Below are 15,005 nucleotides of genomic sequence, written 5' to 3'. Positions count from 1 at the left end.
TAAATGATAAAAATGCACACAAAATGCTTCAGCAGGGCCCAGTTCACAGGAAGCCCTCAAAATATGTGAGAGGACGATAAGGATAATAATAAAAATAATAATGAATAAATAACAGTTCATCTCATAGTGGGACAGCTCAGTAGGCTGGGGCTTATAGACTCAGTCTGTATTAGCAGCAGGGCGTCTGTCCAGGAGCAGCATTTAGCAATTTTCCAAGTAAAGGGAGCGAGTGATATTATAGGGCCGAACTAGGAAGCTGTCTCCTGGCCTAACATGTGGTAGAGGCTCACCCAAATTTGTGGAGTCATTGAAAACTTCCTGCTTGCTTTGATGTCTTAATAATGGCCTGACAGTTTTTGAGGAACTGAACGCAGTGAAGCCTGGCAAGAGACAAACAAAATGTCACAGACAGAATTTCTCTCATTCATGGGTTATCAAAGGTTCAAAGGACACAAAGATCAATGGCAATGGTGATGAAGATGATGTGGGTGACATTTTCCAAAGAGCTAATGTGTTTTCATTTTTTTTAATACTTTATTTTTTTGAACAGTTTTAGGTTTACAGGAATTTTAGCAGAGAATACAGAGAGTTCCCATATATCCACCCCTCCAATACACACAGTTTCCCCTATTATTAACCTCATGCATTAGTGCGGTACATTTGTTACAACTGATGAACCAATATTGATATGCTATTATTAACTAAGTCCATAGGTTACATTAGGGTTCACTCTTTGCGTTGTACGTTCTTTCGTTTTGACAAATGTATAGTGACAAGTATCCACCATTACAGTATCATAAAAAATATTTTCACTGCCCTGAAATCCCCTGTGCCCCTCATCTTCATCCTGAGCCCCAGAGCCCCTGTGCCCCTGGCAAGCACTGATCTTTTACTCTCCTTATAGTTTTACTTTTTCCAGAATTTCATACAGTTGGAATCATACGGTATGTAACCTTTTCAGACTAGGTTCTTTCACTAAGCAATATGCATTTAAGATTCCTCCATGTCTTTTTTGTTATTTGATAACTCGTTTATTTTTATCACTAGTATTTCATTGTATGGATGTACCACAATTTGTCTATCCATTTACCTTTTAAAGGACATCTTGGTTGCTTCCAGTTTTGGGCAGTTATGAATAAAGATGCTGTAAGCATGTATCCAAAATAAATGAGTCTTCATGGATATAGAGAACAGACTGTGGTTGCCAAGGGGGAGGGGGTTGAGGGAGAGATGGAGTGGGGGGTTGAGGTTAGCAGATGTGAGCTGTTACATCCAGGATGGAGAAACAACAAGGTCCTACTGTATAGCACAGGGAACTATATTCAATATCCTGTGATAAACCATAATGGAAAAGAATATTTTAAAAAGAATGTATATATATGTATAACTGAATCACTTTGCTGTACAGCAGAAATTAATACAACATTGTAAATCGACTACATTTCAATAAAATAAATAAATAAACAATATAAATGAGTCTTAAAAATCAACAGTAAGAAACCAAACAACCCAACTTAAAAATGGGCAAAAGAGCTCAACAGACACCTCACCAAAGAAAATCTACAGATGTCAAATAAGCATATGAAAAGATGTTAAACATCATATATCATTAAGGAATTTCAAATAAACATGAAATATCTCTTCATTTATTTAGACTACTTTGATTTCTTTCATCAACATTTTGTAGTTTTCTTCATATACCTCTTCACATAGCTAAGTATTTTGTGAGATTTATTCCTAGGTAATTCATTTTTTTTTTGGTGCTAATGTAAATGATGTTGTGTTTTTAATTTCATATTCCACTTGTTCATTGTTGGTATATAGGAAAGCAATTGACTTTTGTATATTAATCATGTATTCTGCCACCTGGGTACAATTGCTCATTAGTTCCAGGAGGGCTTTCTGTCGGTTCTTTGGGATTTTCTGCATAGACAATCATGCCATCTGCAAAATGGGCAAAAGATCTGAACAAACACCTCACCAAAGAAGATTTCTTTTTCCTTCCCAATCTATCTTTTATTCTCTTTTCTTGCCTTGTTGCATTAGCTAGGACATACAGTACAATGTTGAAAATGAGTGGTGAAAGGGGACATCTTCACCTTATTCCTGATCTTAATTGGAAAGTTTCTAGTTTCTCACCATTAAATATGACGTTAGCTTTAGGGTTTTTATAGATGTACTTTATCAGGTTGAGGAAGTTCCCCTCCATCCGTAATTTGCCAAGAGTTGTTGTGGTGGTTTGGTGGTTTGTTAGTTTATCATGGATGGTGTTTAATTTTGTCAAATGCTCTTTTTGCATCTACTGTTATGATAATGCGATTTCTCTTCTCTACGCTGTTGATGTGATGGATTACATTAATTGATTTCCAAATGTTGAACCAGCCTTGCATACCTGGAATAAATCCCACTTGACTGTGGTGTAGAAGTCTTTTTATACATCACTGGATTCAATTTGCTAATATTTTGTTGAGGATTTTGCATCTATGTTCATGGGAGGTATTGGTCTGCAATTTTCCTGTTTTGCAATATCTTTATCTGGTTTTGCTATTAGAATAAGCTTGGCCTCACAGAATGAGCTGGGAAGTGTTCTCTCTTCTTCTATTTTCTGGAAGAGATTATTTAGAACTGATATCATTCTTTCCTTAATGTTTGATAGAATTGACCAGTGAACCCATCCAGGCCTGGTGCTTTCCATTTTGGAAGGTTATTCATTATTGATTCAAATTCTTTACTAGATATGAGTCTATTCAGAGTATTTATTTCTCCTTGTGTGAGTTTCAGTAGATTGTGTCTTTCAAGGAAATGGTCCACTTCATTAACTTATAAAATCTGTGGGCATAGAATTATTCATAATATTCCTTTATTATCCCTTCAGTGTCCATGAGATCAGTAGTGATGCCATCGCTTTCATTTCTGATTTGAGTAATTTGTATCTTCTCTCTTTTTTTCTTGGTTATCCTGCTAGAGGTTTGTCAATTTTATTGATCTTTACAAAAAAAAAAAAAAAAAACCAAACAGCTCTTTATTTTGCTGACTTTTCTCTATTGTTTTCCTGCTCTTTATTTCATTCATTGCTTCTTTTCTTGTGCTTGTGGTAGGCTTATATTGCTCTTCTTTCTCTAGTTTCATAAGGTGGAAGCTTAGATCTTTTCAAATGTATGCCTTCAATGCCATAAACTTCCCTCCAAGCACTGCTTTCACTGCATCTTGCAAATTTTCATAGGTTGTATTTTCATTTTCATTTAGCTCAAGATAAATTTTTATTTCCCATGAGACTCCCTCCTTGACCCATCTGTTATTTAGAGGTGTGTTGTTTAATCTCCAAATATTTGGGGATTTTCCAGCTGTCTTTCTGGTATTGGTTTCTAGCCTAATTCCATTGTGTTCTGAAAACGTACTTTGCATAATTTCTATCCTTTTACATTTGTTGAGGTATATTTTGTGGCCTGGAATGTGGTCTGCTTCATGAATGTTCCATGGGAGCTTGAGAAGGATGTGTGTTTTGTTGCTGTGGGATGAAGCTGTGTGGTTGCCAGTTAGATCCAGATGATGGTAGTGCTGTTCAGTTCAACTTCATTCTTCCTAATTTTCTGCCTGGTGGGTCTGCCCATCACTGACAGAGGGCTGTTGAGGTCTCCAGCTACCATGATGGATTCATCTGCTTCTCCTTGCAGTTCTATCAGTTTTTGCCTTCCATACTTTGATGCTCTATTGTTGGGTACATACAGTGAAGGACTGTTATGTCTGCTTGGAGAATCGACCCCTTTATCACTATGTATCGCCTCTCTTTATCCCTGATAACTTTCCTTCCTCTGAAGTTGGCTCTGCCTGAAATTAATAGAGCTACTCCTGCTTTCTTCTTGTGTTTCAGTATTTTAAGTGCCAAAGTGTTTGGTAGGAATTTGAAAAGTGGGTAAAGGCACAGTCATTTGAATCAGGCAAACCTGGGAACAAGCCAAGCGAGTCAAAGTGGCTGACTGTGGGCACACTTAATCGTTCTATGCCTCAGTTTCCTCATCTAAGAAATGAGTAACTATCGGACCTACTGTACAGCACAGGGAGCTATATTCAATATCTTGCAGTAACCTGTGATGGAAAAGAATCTGAAAAAGAATAGATATTATATATATGTATAACTGAATCACTTTGCTGTACACCTGAAACTAACACAACATTGTAAATCAACTAGACTTCAATAAAAAATTAAATTTTTTTGAAATGAGGAAGTATCCCTTTGAATTATTGTGAAGATGAAACGGGATAATGCAGTAAAGCACTTAGCAAATTTCCTGGCATTTGTGTAATTACACATAATGTGTCATTAATATATTCTACTAATATATGCAGTTATATTATTATCTATTCATATACTATAAGCTATTATTAATATAAGCTATAGGTTATAATTATATTGTGGGACATTAGTATAGATTTCTAAGTCCAAGTACTCTCTATGAAATTTGGGTGAGGCACTCTGAGAAGAGTGACTTAGAAAATATTTGCAAAGTCTCAGGCTGGAGTGGATGGCTCATAGGCAGTGTCCTGAGAAGACACAGGACTTCGCACGTGCCCTGCAGCCCATAGTCCAGGGCGCCGGGGCCAGGTGGGGATGTGATATTTCCTCCTTGGTGCCGAGTTTTGCTCATTCTTCTTATTAAAGTGGTTACACAGGAGGTTTCTGAGGCCACTGACAAATCACTCTCTGGGGTCTCTCTCTTTTGAGGGAAATGTGGTCACACCAGGGCCCCTATTGAAAAATAGATCATCTTTGGTTAGATAAATTCTGATTAGCTTTTAAGAAGCAACAGTAATAATTAAGCACATGGGAAAAACCTTCATTGTACACCAAGGCTTTTAAAAGGTAGTTATAAAACTATGTTTTGTGGTGTGAGCTCAATTGTGTTTAAACTTTTTAAAAAGATTGTAAGCATAGAGAAAAGACTGGAAGGATGTGAACCACCGTGTTCTCGGTGCCTGCCTCTGGGGGACGGGAGTCTAAGTGATTTTAATGTCTTCTTTGTGTTTTTCTCTAGTTCTCATTTTCTGCATTATTACAAAAAACATGTTATTTTAAAAATGAATAGAACATACAACAATTATTACAAAACCTCCCCTGAACTTTAACACTTGCAGTAAATGGACAGTTGTCACTTGCCAACTGACCTTTCTGGTTTGTGTTGGGCCATTTATGCTGTCTTGCCACTCGGGACAACCAAAAGGATCCTTGCATGGGATCAGAGAACTATCAAGTGGCCAATTCCTGGCCAATTCCCCCCGAGTTCCCTCTTGCCTCTGTGTTGCCTGACGCCCTACCCCAAAACTGGGCATCTATTCTGGGTCTGCTGTCAGGGTCTGGTGACCCTCCACTCACTAGCTGTGTGGCCTTAGGCAAGTCACTTAACCTCTCTGACCCTCAGCATCCTCCTCTTAAAATGAGGATTGCAGTGACTGTCCAGCCAGATGAAGTGGTTAGCACATTGGGGCCCCCAGTGTCAGTGGCACTAGTTATTCCTGTTATTGCTGGCTCTGACTGTCCCCCTTCTGCATTTCAGTCTGCAGACGTCGACAACCATCACGCACTCATTGAATATAATGAGGCCGAAAGCAGCTTTGTTCTCCACGACTTCAATTCCTGCAACGGCACGTTCGTCAATGAGTGCCACATTCAGAACGTGGCTGTGAAGCTCCTACCCGGAGACATCCTGAGGTTTGGGTCCAGAGGGCTGACCTACGAACTGGTCATCGAAAACCCAGCCTCGGTGAGTCCAGGCCCCTGCGGGGGTGGGGTGGGGTGGGGTGGGGTGCAGAGGTGCCGTGTTGTGCCACCTTCCGTGCAGCCTAGGGCTCGGGTACGGCCACAGGTGGAGTTCGTCTGGAGCGCGTCACTCTTGCTTTCGCGATTCTGCGAAGTTCAGCCCCATCGCGTGGGTGCCCGGGGAGAGCGAGTCCTCGCGCCCTCTTCTGGGCATTTCGTGGAATTACATGCAAGGGTTGCCTAGCGACCAGCCCGGAGCGAGAGCGTTTTCCTGAAAAGTGAAGCTTGGCGAGGGGAGGTGGAAAGCAAGTGTGTGCTTCTGAAGATGCAGAGATGGATGCTTCCTTTTTAGGCAGATCAGTGCTCTGCAACTTCCTAGCTTTGTGACCTCGGCCAGGCTTCTCTGTATGCCTGGGTCTGGGTCTTCTCAGCGGTGCAGGGCGTTGAGAGAGTATCTATGTATAAAAAGTCAAAGTCTCTGGCCAGAGTAGACGCTCAAGGCCTGCCAGCTGTTATCACACCGGATCAGAAATGTTCCCGGGATCAGGACCTAAAGTATGGCCCCAGGTTAAGCGGAACGTAACCCAAAATTCGCCCAGCAAAGCTCAGTGACAAGAAGTATCTGGTTCAGTAGGGAGGCAGGATGGGGGCTGGTTAGCAACACAGTCCTGGGTCAGAACCCCAGCTCTGCCACTGGCCTACTCGGTGCGCTCTTGCACAAACCATTGGACCCCTCGGAACCTCGGTTTCCTCATCTACAAAATGGGGCCAACGACAGCAATGACCTTGCAGGCTTATCTCGAGGGCTAAATGAGATGGTTATCATTGTAAAGCTCCCAGAATAATGCCCATTCGTGGTGAGCACACAATTAATACCTGTCGTGTGTGTCCCAGAGAGACGGCGTGTTAACCTCACTCGCCAGCACCAAGAACCCTGCATGGACTGAGACCTCCGAGGCTTAAAGTCCTTTCTGGGACGAGGCTGGGTATAAATAAATAAAGTTTAGAGAATCTAGACAGAATCCTGGGGTGTGGGTCCACTAGGCAGCCTTAAATACTCACTCAGAGAAGATGAGCACCGTCCCTCAGGCTGCAGGGCCCGTGACACCGTATCCACCACGTTTGGCTTTGAAAACCTGGGACAGTTTTCTCCTGCTGCTTCTCAGCCCCCTTTTCCTCCTTGGACCAACATTAAAGTGTGCTCACTTGTGGGATGCACTGGGATCCACTGGCCGCCCTGAGGAGGGGCTCCTGACATAGAAGGTGTTGACCTGATCAGGGGTTCTCAACATGGGTTCTAAGGATCCCCCTCGTCAGAAGCACGTGGGGAGCAGACCAACAGTGCAGATCTGGGCTTCACCCCAGGCCTGAGGACTCATACTTAGGATTCCCAGATGAAATACAGGACACCCAGTTAAATCTGAATTTCAGATAAGCAACAAATAATTGTTATGTACAGGTGTGGCCCAACTATTGCAAGGAACCACATATGCTAAAAAAATTATTTGGTGTTTATCTGAAATTCAGATTTAACGGACACCCTATAGTTTATTATATATTGATTTATTCATTTCTTTATTTATGCGAAATCTGGCAACCATACACATCCTCCCTGGGAGTAGGGCCTGGGAATATGCATTCTCACAAGCTCCCTGATGATTCTGATGCACCGCCAATAGGAGGGAAACCGAAATTTAGAATCATTTGTATGGAACACTTACAGAATTTTTTAGGGATCAAAGAAAAGGGGATTTCACACTCCCAAGCCTGAAAATCCAAGTTCATGAAGTTTGATTCAATGTGCCCCAACATGTCTGATTCCAAGAATTTTTCAGGAATGTTCAGTCAAATTACAGGTTCCCAGGCCCCCTCCCTGGGAAATTCTGACTTTGTGGCCTGCCCGTGGGGAGAAGAAGAGGGGGAGCAGCAAACAATATCTGCATTTTTTTCTTCTTTTTTCCTACAAAGATATTTATTGAACTATTATTTATAGGGGCATAAAATTTGAAACCTAAATTTCCATCCAAAGGGGGCATTGTTTAATAAATTATATTGTTTAATATATTCTAAGGAGTTTAATATATTATAAGGAGTTCGTTATATATGGAATACTCTTCTGCCTTTTTAAAACACAGCTTTATTAAGATATAATTGACATGCAATAAACAGCACATGTTTAAAGTCTGTAAGTGGATGGGCTTTGACATATGGGTACACCTGTGAAACCATAGCCACAATCAAGACAGTGAACAGCTCCTTCATCCTCCAAAGTTTCCTCCGGATCACAGCATGTGTTTGTTTGCTTGCTTGCTCTTAACAGCTTCACTGAAGTACAATTTACATAACAGAAACTTCACCCATTTTGTGTCCAATTCAATCAATTTGAATATATTGATGGAGTTGTGCAGCCATCACCACAACCTGCTCTCAGAACATTTTCCTCCATTTCTATCACCCCAAACCTCGGAGAAACCTTGGAGGTATTTCATTTTGGGGTTTGTTTTTAACTTTTAATTTTCAAAATTATGGTAAAATACACATAAAATTTACCATCTTAACCATGTTTCAGTGTACAGTTCACAGTGGCATTAAATCTATTCACACTGTTGTGCAGCCATCACCCCCATCCATCTTCAGAACTTTGTTCATCTTCCCAAACTGAAACTCTATGCCCATCACATCAAACCCCCTGCTTCCTTCCTCCCCTCCCACCATGCATTCTGTGTCTGTGAATTGGACTATTCTGGGTTCCTCATATAAATGGTATCTTACATTGTTTGTCCTTTTGTGACCATCTTATTTCACTTAGTATGATATCCTCATGGTTCATTCCAGTTGAATATTTCATTGTATGGATTCACCACATTTTGTTTACCTGTTCATCCATCCATGGCCACTTGGGTTGCTTCCATCTTTTGGCCATTTTGAGTAAGTTTGTTATGCACACGGGTGTACAACTATGGAATGGGGACTTTATTTTACAAGGTACTTCTTATATAATTGTGGGAAAAAGTGATGACGACCTCTAACCTTGAGTAGATAAGACGGAAGAAGATGCTTTGTAAGAAGAGAAACCAGGAGAGCAGCAGGAGGAATCACTGACGTGAACAGCACTGTGCTAAGCAATTCACCTGCTCTCCCTTATTTCACGCTCACAGCAACCTATGAGATGGGTTCTCCCATGATCCCCATTTGACAGACAAGGAATCCGAAACTTAGAGAGGTTAAGTAATTTCCCCAGGGCCACACAGCTAGTCAGTGCAAATTAAACACTATCCCCACTTGCGGAAAAAGGAGGGGAGAAAACCATTTAGTCTGATGCTAGCTGGAGCAGTAGCCTTGACTGGTTTTCACACCGAGGAAAGCATACTCTCACGGTCACTCGAATATGCACAGATTTTTTCAATTCTTATTCCTACACGCACTTGCACCTTGCTTCATTCCTCAGTTGACTGCAGGCAGCTGCACAAGTGTTCCCCTGGCCTGTGCCCAGGGCACTTTGCAGGACTCTCCACAGCCCCATCTTCTCAAAAGTGCTCTCTGCCGGGGCGTCCCCAGCTTGAGGAGCTTCCATCCATGATGCTCATATTCATGGAGGGGTCCTTTGCAGCGTCCGTGTGAGGGCGGCCTGTGGACTGACTGACACCTTCCTACAAATTCCACTTCCTGATGACCCCAACCTGCTGGCTGTTTAAAAGAAGAGAAAGGAAGAGGGGAAAAGGGAGAGGTATTGAAGAGCACCTCTCATCAAATATTTTGAAGCCCAGTTTTTCTAAAAAATTCGTGGCCGTCTTGCTTCCGGCCTATTCTTGTTTCCAATTGATTTTGGGGTCCCTGGTGAGGGCGCTGTGTTTCCTCCTTGGATGGAGTTTCCACGGAGGACTGCCCTGATATCATACAGATTCAGTATGATGAGAACTGTTCTTCTCCCGACAAAGAGTTCCCAAATGAAAGCATTTATTTCAGGTTTTGTGGTGACCCTAACCAATAGAGGAGGGTGTGACGGCATTTTATTGGGGGAGGCGGGTGAGGTGCGGGGCGGTTAGGAATCCAGATGTGTTTGCAGATGTCTCAGTGGTTAGAGCACGTGCCCTGAGGTCAGGCTGACTCCAGCGCCGTCCCAGCCCTGCTCTTGACCGGCTTTTATACTGGACGTGCACAAATCATCTACCTCTCAGGGCCTCGGTCCCCACTCCTGTAACAATAGTTCCTACCACCTTGAGTGACTGTGGTATTAAGTGGGCAAAGTGCGTAAATTGCTTAGTCCAGCGTCTGGCACCTAATAAGCACATGATAACCCTCAGCTTTAGAGTCAAGCAAACCAGCATGGAGCAGCCAAGATGCCTCCTTTGTAAGTGTCCTTATGGACAGGGAAACCTCCCAAGACCTGCCCCCGCTAGCAGATAAATACATTTGCAGATAAATTACCCATAGAATAACATACAAGATGGAAAAATATAAAGAAAAACTCTTGTTTGACAAAGTGCATTGGCAGCCAGGTTGTGCCCAGGACCATCCTTTTTTTTTTTTTGTGGTCGCGGGCCTCTCACTGTTGTGGCCTCTCCCGTTGCAGAGCACAGGCTCCGGACGTGCAGGCTCAGCGGCCATGGCTCACAGGCCCAGCCGCTCCGTGGCATGTGGGATCTTCCCGGACCGGGGCCCAAACCCGTGTCCCCTGCATCGGCAGGTGGACTCTCAACCACTGCGCCACCAGGGAAGCCCCCAGGACCATACTGTGTAAATTATAGCTCTCTCATCAAAGTATAACCTAGGGCTGCCATATTGCACAGCTCCAGGGTCACCATTCACAACGTAGTCCATGTGGATGGCGCCCACTGAAACTGTGCAGGACATAACCCGCAGGGCCATCTGCAATGCCCTGAAGCAACCGTTGATTAATCCCATAGAGTCTTGGCACCAGGCGTGGGAAATTGAAGTCCCAGAGTCAGGTGTGCCGCCGTGTTGTGGGTTTTGTTGGTTGTTGCCTTTACTCGTGCTTTCTGAGCTCTGGGAAAGGAGGTGTGGAAACAAGTTGTGCTAGTCACAGTGGCGCCGTTCTTACAAGGCAGCTGAGTAAGGAAACCCACGTCACCCATATGTATCAATCATGTCTCTCTCTGTTCTGAAATACGGCAAAACAGATGGAAATGGCCACAATGAAAAAGGAAGCCAGGGGCCACAAATGACGTGCCAAGTTGTTCCATGAGGGGTTGACAGCTCCTTGTCGGCAGCCCCCATCCCCATGACAGCCTGTGTCTGGCCTTCCCTGTAGCCTGCTCTGCCCTGTTCCCAGTCCAGCCAGGCTCTCCCACTTGGCTCCTGGATACTGTCTTCTGTCCCTGCAATGTCATGACGTTCTGTCTTGTGAGAAGCGCGCCCTCTGTCGGCCAATATTCCTTGCTGCTTTAATGGGGAAGCTCTGCAGAACACAATCCAGAAAGCAAGGGCTTTGGAGTTGGATGGACCCAAGTTGAAATGCCAGCTTCAACTGAATTTACCTTTCTGAGCTTCAATTTCCAATTTCTGCCAAGGAGCTACTCATTAATCCCAGGTCCCCTTTCCCCCTTCAGTTGTTTTTATAGAGGTCCCTGGGACCACCCCTATCATGGCATAAACTGAGGCTCAGAGAGTTTCAGCGACTTCCCCAAGGTTAGGCATCAATCATATAGATCCAGAGGCAGGATTAAAAGCCAGCTCTCCTGAGTCTTTTGGAGGCTTTTCCTACTAGCACGAAGCATCGTGGGGCCGTGAGAGCCGAGGCAGGTCCTTCACTGCCCAGCGGTTAAGGAAGGTCTTGCAATTCGCAGTCCAACCTGTAATTTCACACGCTGACAGGGGATGATTCATTATGTGGGTAAAAACGAAAGCCACTGATAATAGAAGAAAATGCATTTTCAGTTACCTGGCTTCCTTGCTTGTTTGGCTCCACTAACTTATTTTTAGGCTGCACTAACGCCGGATCTTACTTCCTCAACCGGGGATCAAACCTGCACCACCTGCATTGGAAGCGTGGAGTCTTAACCACTGGACGGCCAGGGAAGTCCTTGGCTCCACTAACTGTTTTTTCTTTAATTATTTTATTTATTTTGTTTATTTATTTTTGGCTGCGTTGGGTCTTCGTTGATGCACGCGGGCTTTCTCTAGTTGCGGCGAGCGGGGGCTACCCTTCGTTGCAGTGCGCGGGTTTCTCATTGCGGTCGCTTCTCTTGTTGCGGAGCATGGGCTCTAGGTGCGTGGGCTTCAGTAGTTGTGTCACGCGGGCTCAGTAGTTGTGGCTCGCGGGCTCTAGAGCACAGGCTCAGTAGTTGTGGCCCATGGGCTTAGTTGCTCCGCGGCATGTGGGATCTTCCTGGACCAGGGCTCGAATCCCTGTCCCCTGCATTGGCAGGCGGATTCTTAACCACTGCACCCCCAGGGAAGTCCACCCACTAACTCTCTACCAGGGATATTGCTGCCGTTCCTGGACAAATTCAGTTGCGCCCTTTCTTCTCCTTTTTTGACGATGGTGATCACACCTGGTGGCTAATGTTTTATGCTCATTTATTATGGACCAGGACGTGTTCACAGCATTTCAGGTGCACTATCTCACCCACTTCTCACAGACTAAGAAATGGCTGTTGGTATCCCTGTGTCTTACAGACAAGGCACAGAAATGACACACTCGTCAGGGTCCCAGAGACGGAGCAGAGCCGGGAGCCGGACCAGAGTCTGTGTGACGCCGGATCCCAAGGTCTTAACCTGAGGTCGGCACGTTATGGCCCAGGGCCAAGTGCGGTCCATCGCCTGTTTCTGTAAAGTTTCCTGGGAACACAGCCATCCCATTCATTTCAGTATTGCCTGTGTTGTCGGCTACAACGGCAGAGTAAGCTGGGCAGATCCTATGGCCCACAGGGCTGGAAATGCTTACTGTCTGGCTCTACAGAAAACGTTGACCAGCCTCTGCCTGTAACACTATGCAGTCCTGCCTCTTTCATTTGACTTGGTTTCTAAAAGAAGAACTTAAAATAGAGGGGGGAGCTGGGGAGAAAGAACTCACTCAGATTGAGCCTTACTGTGTGCCAGGAAATGTGCTGGTTAATTGCTTAAGTTTACTGAGGAATAAGAAAAAACAGACAAGCTGGAAAACTAAATTTTGAACAGGCTTTTCAATACCTCTTTAAAAAAGAGCTGGAAATATGTGGTTCTAAATATACATACACATATATATGCATTTGCAAATATAGTAATAATATAATTACATTGACATGGATCTGATAAATGTACTAGACATTAACATATTATATATACAACAGATGCATATTATAAATTTTACCTGTTTCTTCAACTGGAAAGTTTTCTTTTAAAACTGTGGACTGTTGGGAATTCCCTGGTGGTCCAGTGGTTAGGACTCAGTGCTCTCAGTGCTCTCACTGCTGAGGGCCTGAATTCAATTCCCGGTCAGGTAACTAAGATCCCACAAGTGCACGGCGAGGCCAAAAAACGAAATAAATGAAACTATGGAATGTCTTCCCTGAGTCACTTTTGAAGCAGAAATTTGGGGTTTGTAGTCTGAAGCCTGCTGTAGCTAGAGAACTATTTATCTATCAAAGTTTCTCTAAGCAGCGTTTTACTACTTGTCTTATGACTGATTCCTTGATCTTAAATCATTCTTCTCTGGAGATGCTGCTTTACTTTTATAAGTTGAAAGGTAAACTTGGTGCATGATGACAGTCTGGTGGGTTTTATTTGAGCATGTCATAACCTTTAAAACAACTTTCACTCTGAGTACATAGTGATGCTTATGCTAAAGTCTCAGTAAGCATACTGTCCAGGAAATTTGATTGTTTGCAAGTGTCAGAAAACCAACTAAAACTAGCCTAAGCAAAAAAAAAAAAAAAAAAAAGCTCATGGAACTGAAAAGGCCAAAAGCTGCAGCTTAGGCCCAGCTGGATCCAGGCGCCCAAATCATGGTCAGGAATCTGACTCTTTCTTCCCTGTTAGCTTCCCAATCTCAGACAGACTCTTGCCTCACCTGTAGGAAAGTGGCCACCAGCAGCCCCAGCACCCTACAAAGTAGCAGTTCCAGGGAAAGAGCCAGCATCTTCATTGACAGTGGCTTGGATCACGTGGCTTCCCCTGAACCAATCACTGAGGCCAGGGGCAAGGAATGCTCTGATTGGCCAGGCCTGGGTTATGGTCTCACCCCTGGGGTGGAAGGGTCAGAGTTCTATGGACTCAGGATTGTCAGGGAAAGGGTGTCTTCCCTGCAAAAAAATTAAGGTGCCCATCCAGAAGATGGAAGAAATGGATGCGGGGGAGGCAAAAACAAAGAAGATGTCCATGACATTAGGAAGCATTCCTATTGCCTAAGTGGAGCCTTGCTAATGGGATTTGCCACTAGGGATCTGGGAGGAGGAAAATGACAAATAATCCACTTTTCCATTGGAAAAGTCCCAGGCCAGTCTCCAAGGAAGCAGAGTTGCTCATTTCTCTCCTGTGGTGAACTGGTGTGATGAGAAGCTCAGAGTCTGGGCCTTAGTTGTCCATCCCCAAGAAGGGTGGTGTTTCCACGTTCCTGGGACCTCTGAATAGGGCCCGTTTTTGAGGAGGATGTGGCTTTACTGTACCGGGGGTTGAGAAGCCGGCAACTGAGTGAATGACCAGAGAGTATGGTGCCCTTCAGAACAAAGCCTCTTTCTGGTCAAGCTTTGTCATCTCCTACCTGACCTTGTAGGATTTCCTCTACCCTGTGCTCTTACAGGTCCCGTGGGGACTTACTTATGTGATGAGAACTCCTGAGGCTGGGTGTTTTATATCAAAGGCGATTTCCCGAGACCAGTGAAGTGGAGGGCACAGGGCAGCAGACAGCCTCAGGCTCGGCCTCTGCAGCAGAAACTCACACAAAAGGACCCCTGAGGCTGTGTTGTCACCAGATGTCTACAGGCGATGCAGATGACATCGGGGGAGGTGGAGACGGGAGCACGGGCTGAACCCTTAGCATCCTGCTGAGACAGAACCCAGACTCGGTCAGGAACCAGGCCGCGTCCTGCTTCCTCTGGCAGACCACACCCTTTGTTACCAAATCAGAACCACGTTGCTCCTTCTCTGAACTTAGTTGATGATCATTCATTCATTCATTCATTCCGTCTCTCTATCTGGCAAGACCGAATTGAAGCAGGCCAAGTCTAGGGGTAGCAAAAGCTATTTGCAAAAATCCGGCTGTTTTCTCATTAGATTCTATTTCCCATTTTATGGACTGACCAGGAAGCTG

The 15,005-nt window shown here is 44.2% G+C and overlaps 1 protein-coding gene and 1 pseudogene across 2 annotated transcripts in view; both read left to right on the top strand.

Moving 5' to 3' along the window:
• The window catches only part of LOC308620080 (centrosomal protein of 78 kDa-like), a 319,042-nt pseudogene that overhangs the window by 154,008 nt on the left and 150,029 nt on the right, over window positions 1-15,005 (top strand). The gene's annotated exons all lie outside the window — the stretch shown is intronic.
• The window catches only part of LOC308620425 (forkhead-associated domain-containing protein 1-like), a gene marked incomplete at both ends in the record, with an annotated part of 101,606 nt that overhangs the window by 14,464 nt on the left and 72,137 nt on the right, over window positions 1-15,005 (top strand). The window contains one exon of the mRNA XM_081239963.1: window positions 5,553-5,759. Within this exon, the coding sequence (XP_081096089.1) occupies window positions 5,553-5,759 (207 nt within the window). The remainder of the gene's footprint in view (window positions 1-5,552; window positions 5,760-15,005) is intronic.

Source organism: Mesoplodon bidens (assembly GCF_964165515.1).
Source record: "Mesoplodon bidens genome assembly, chromosome: 7".
Classification (NCBI taxonomy): Eukaryota; Metazoa; Chordata; class Mammalia; order Artiodactyla; family Ziphiidae; genus Mesoplodon; species Mesoplodon bidens.
This window is presented reverse-complemented; position numbering and strand designations above follow the sequence as displayed.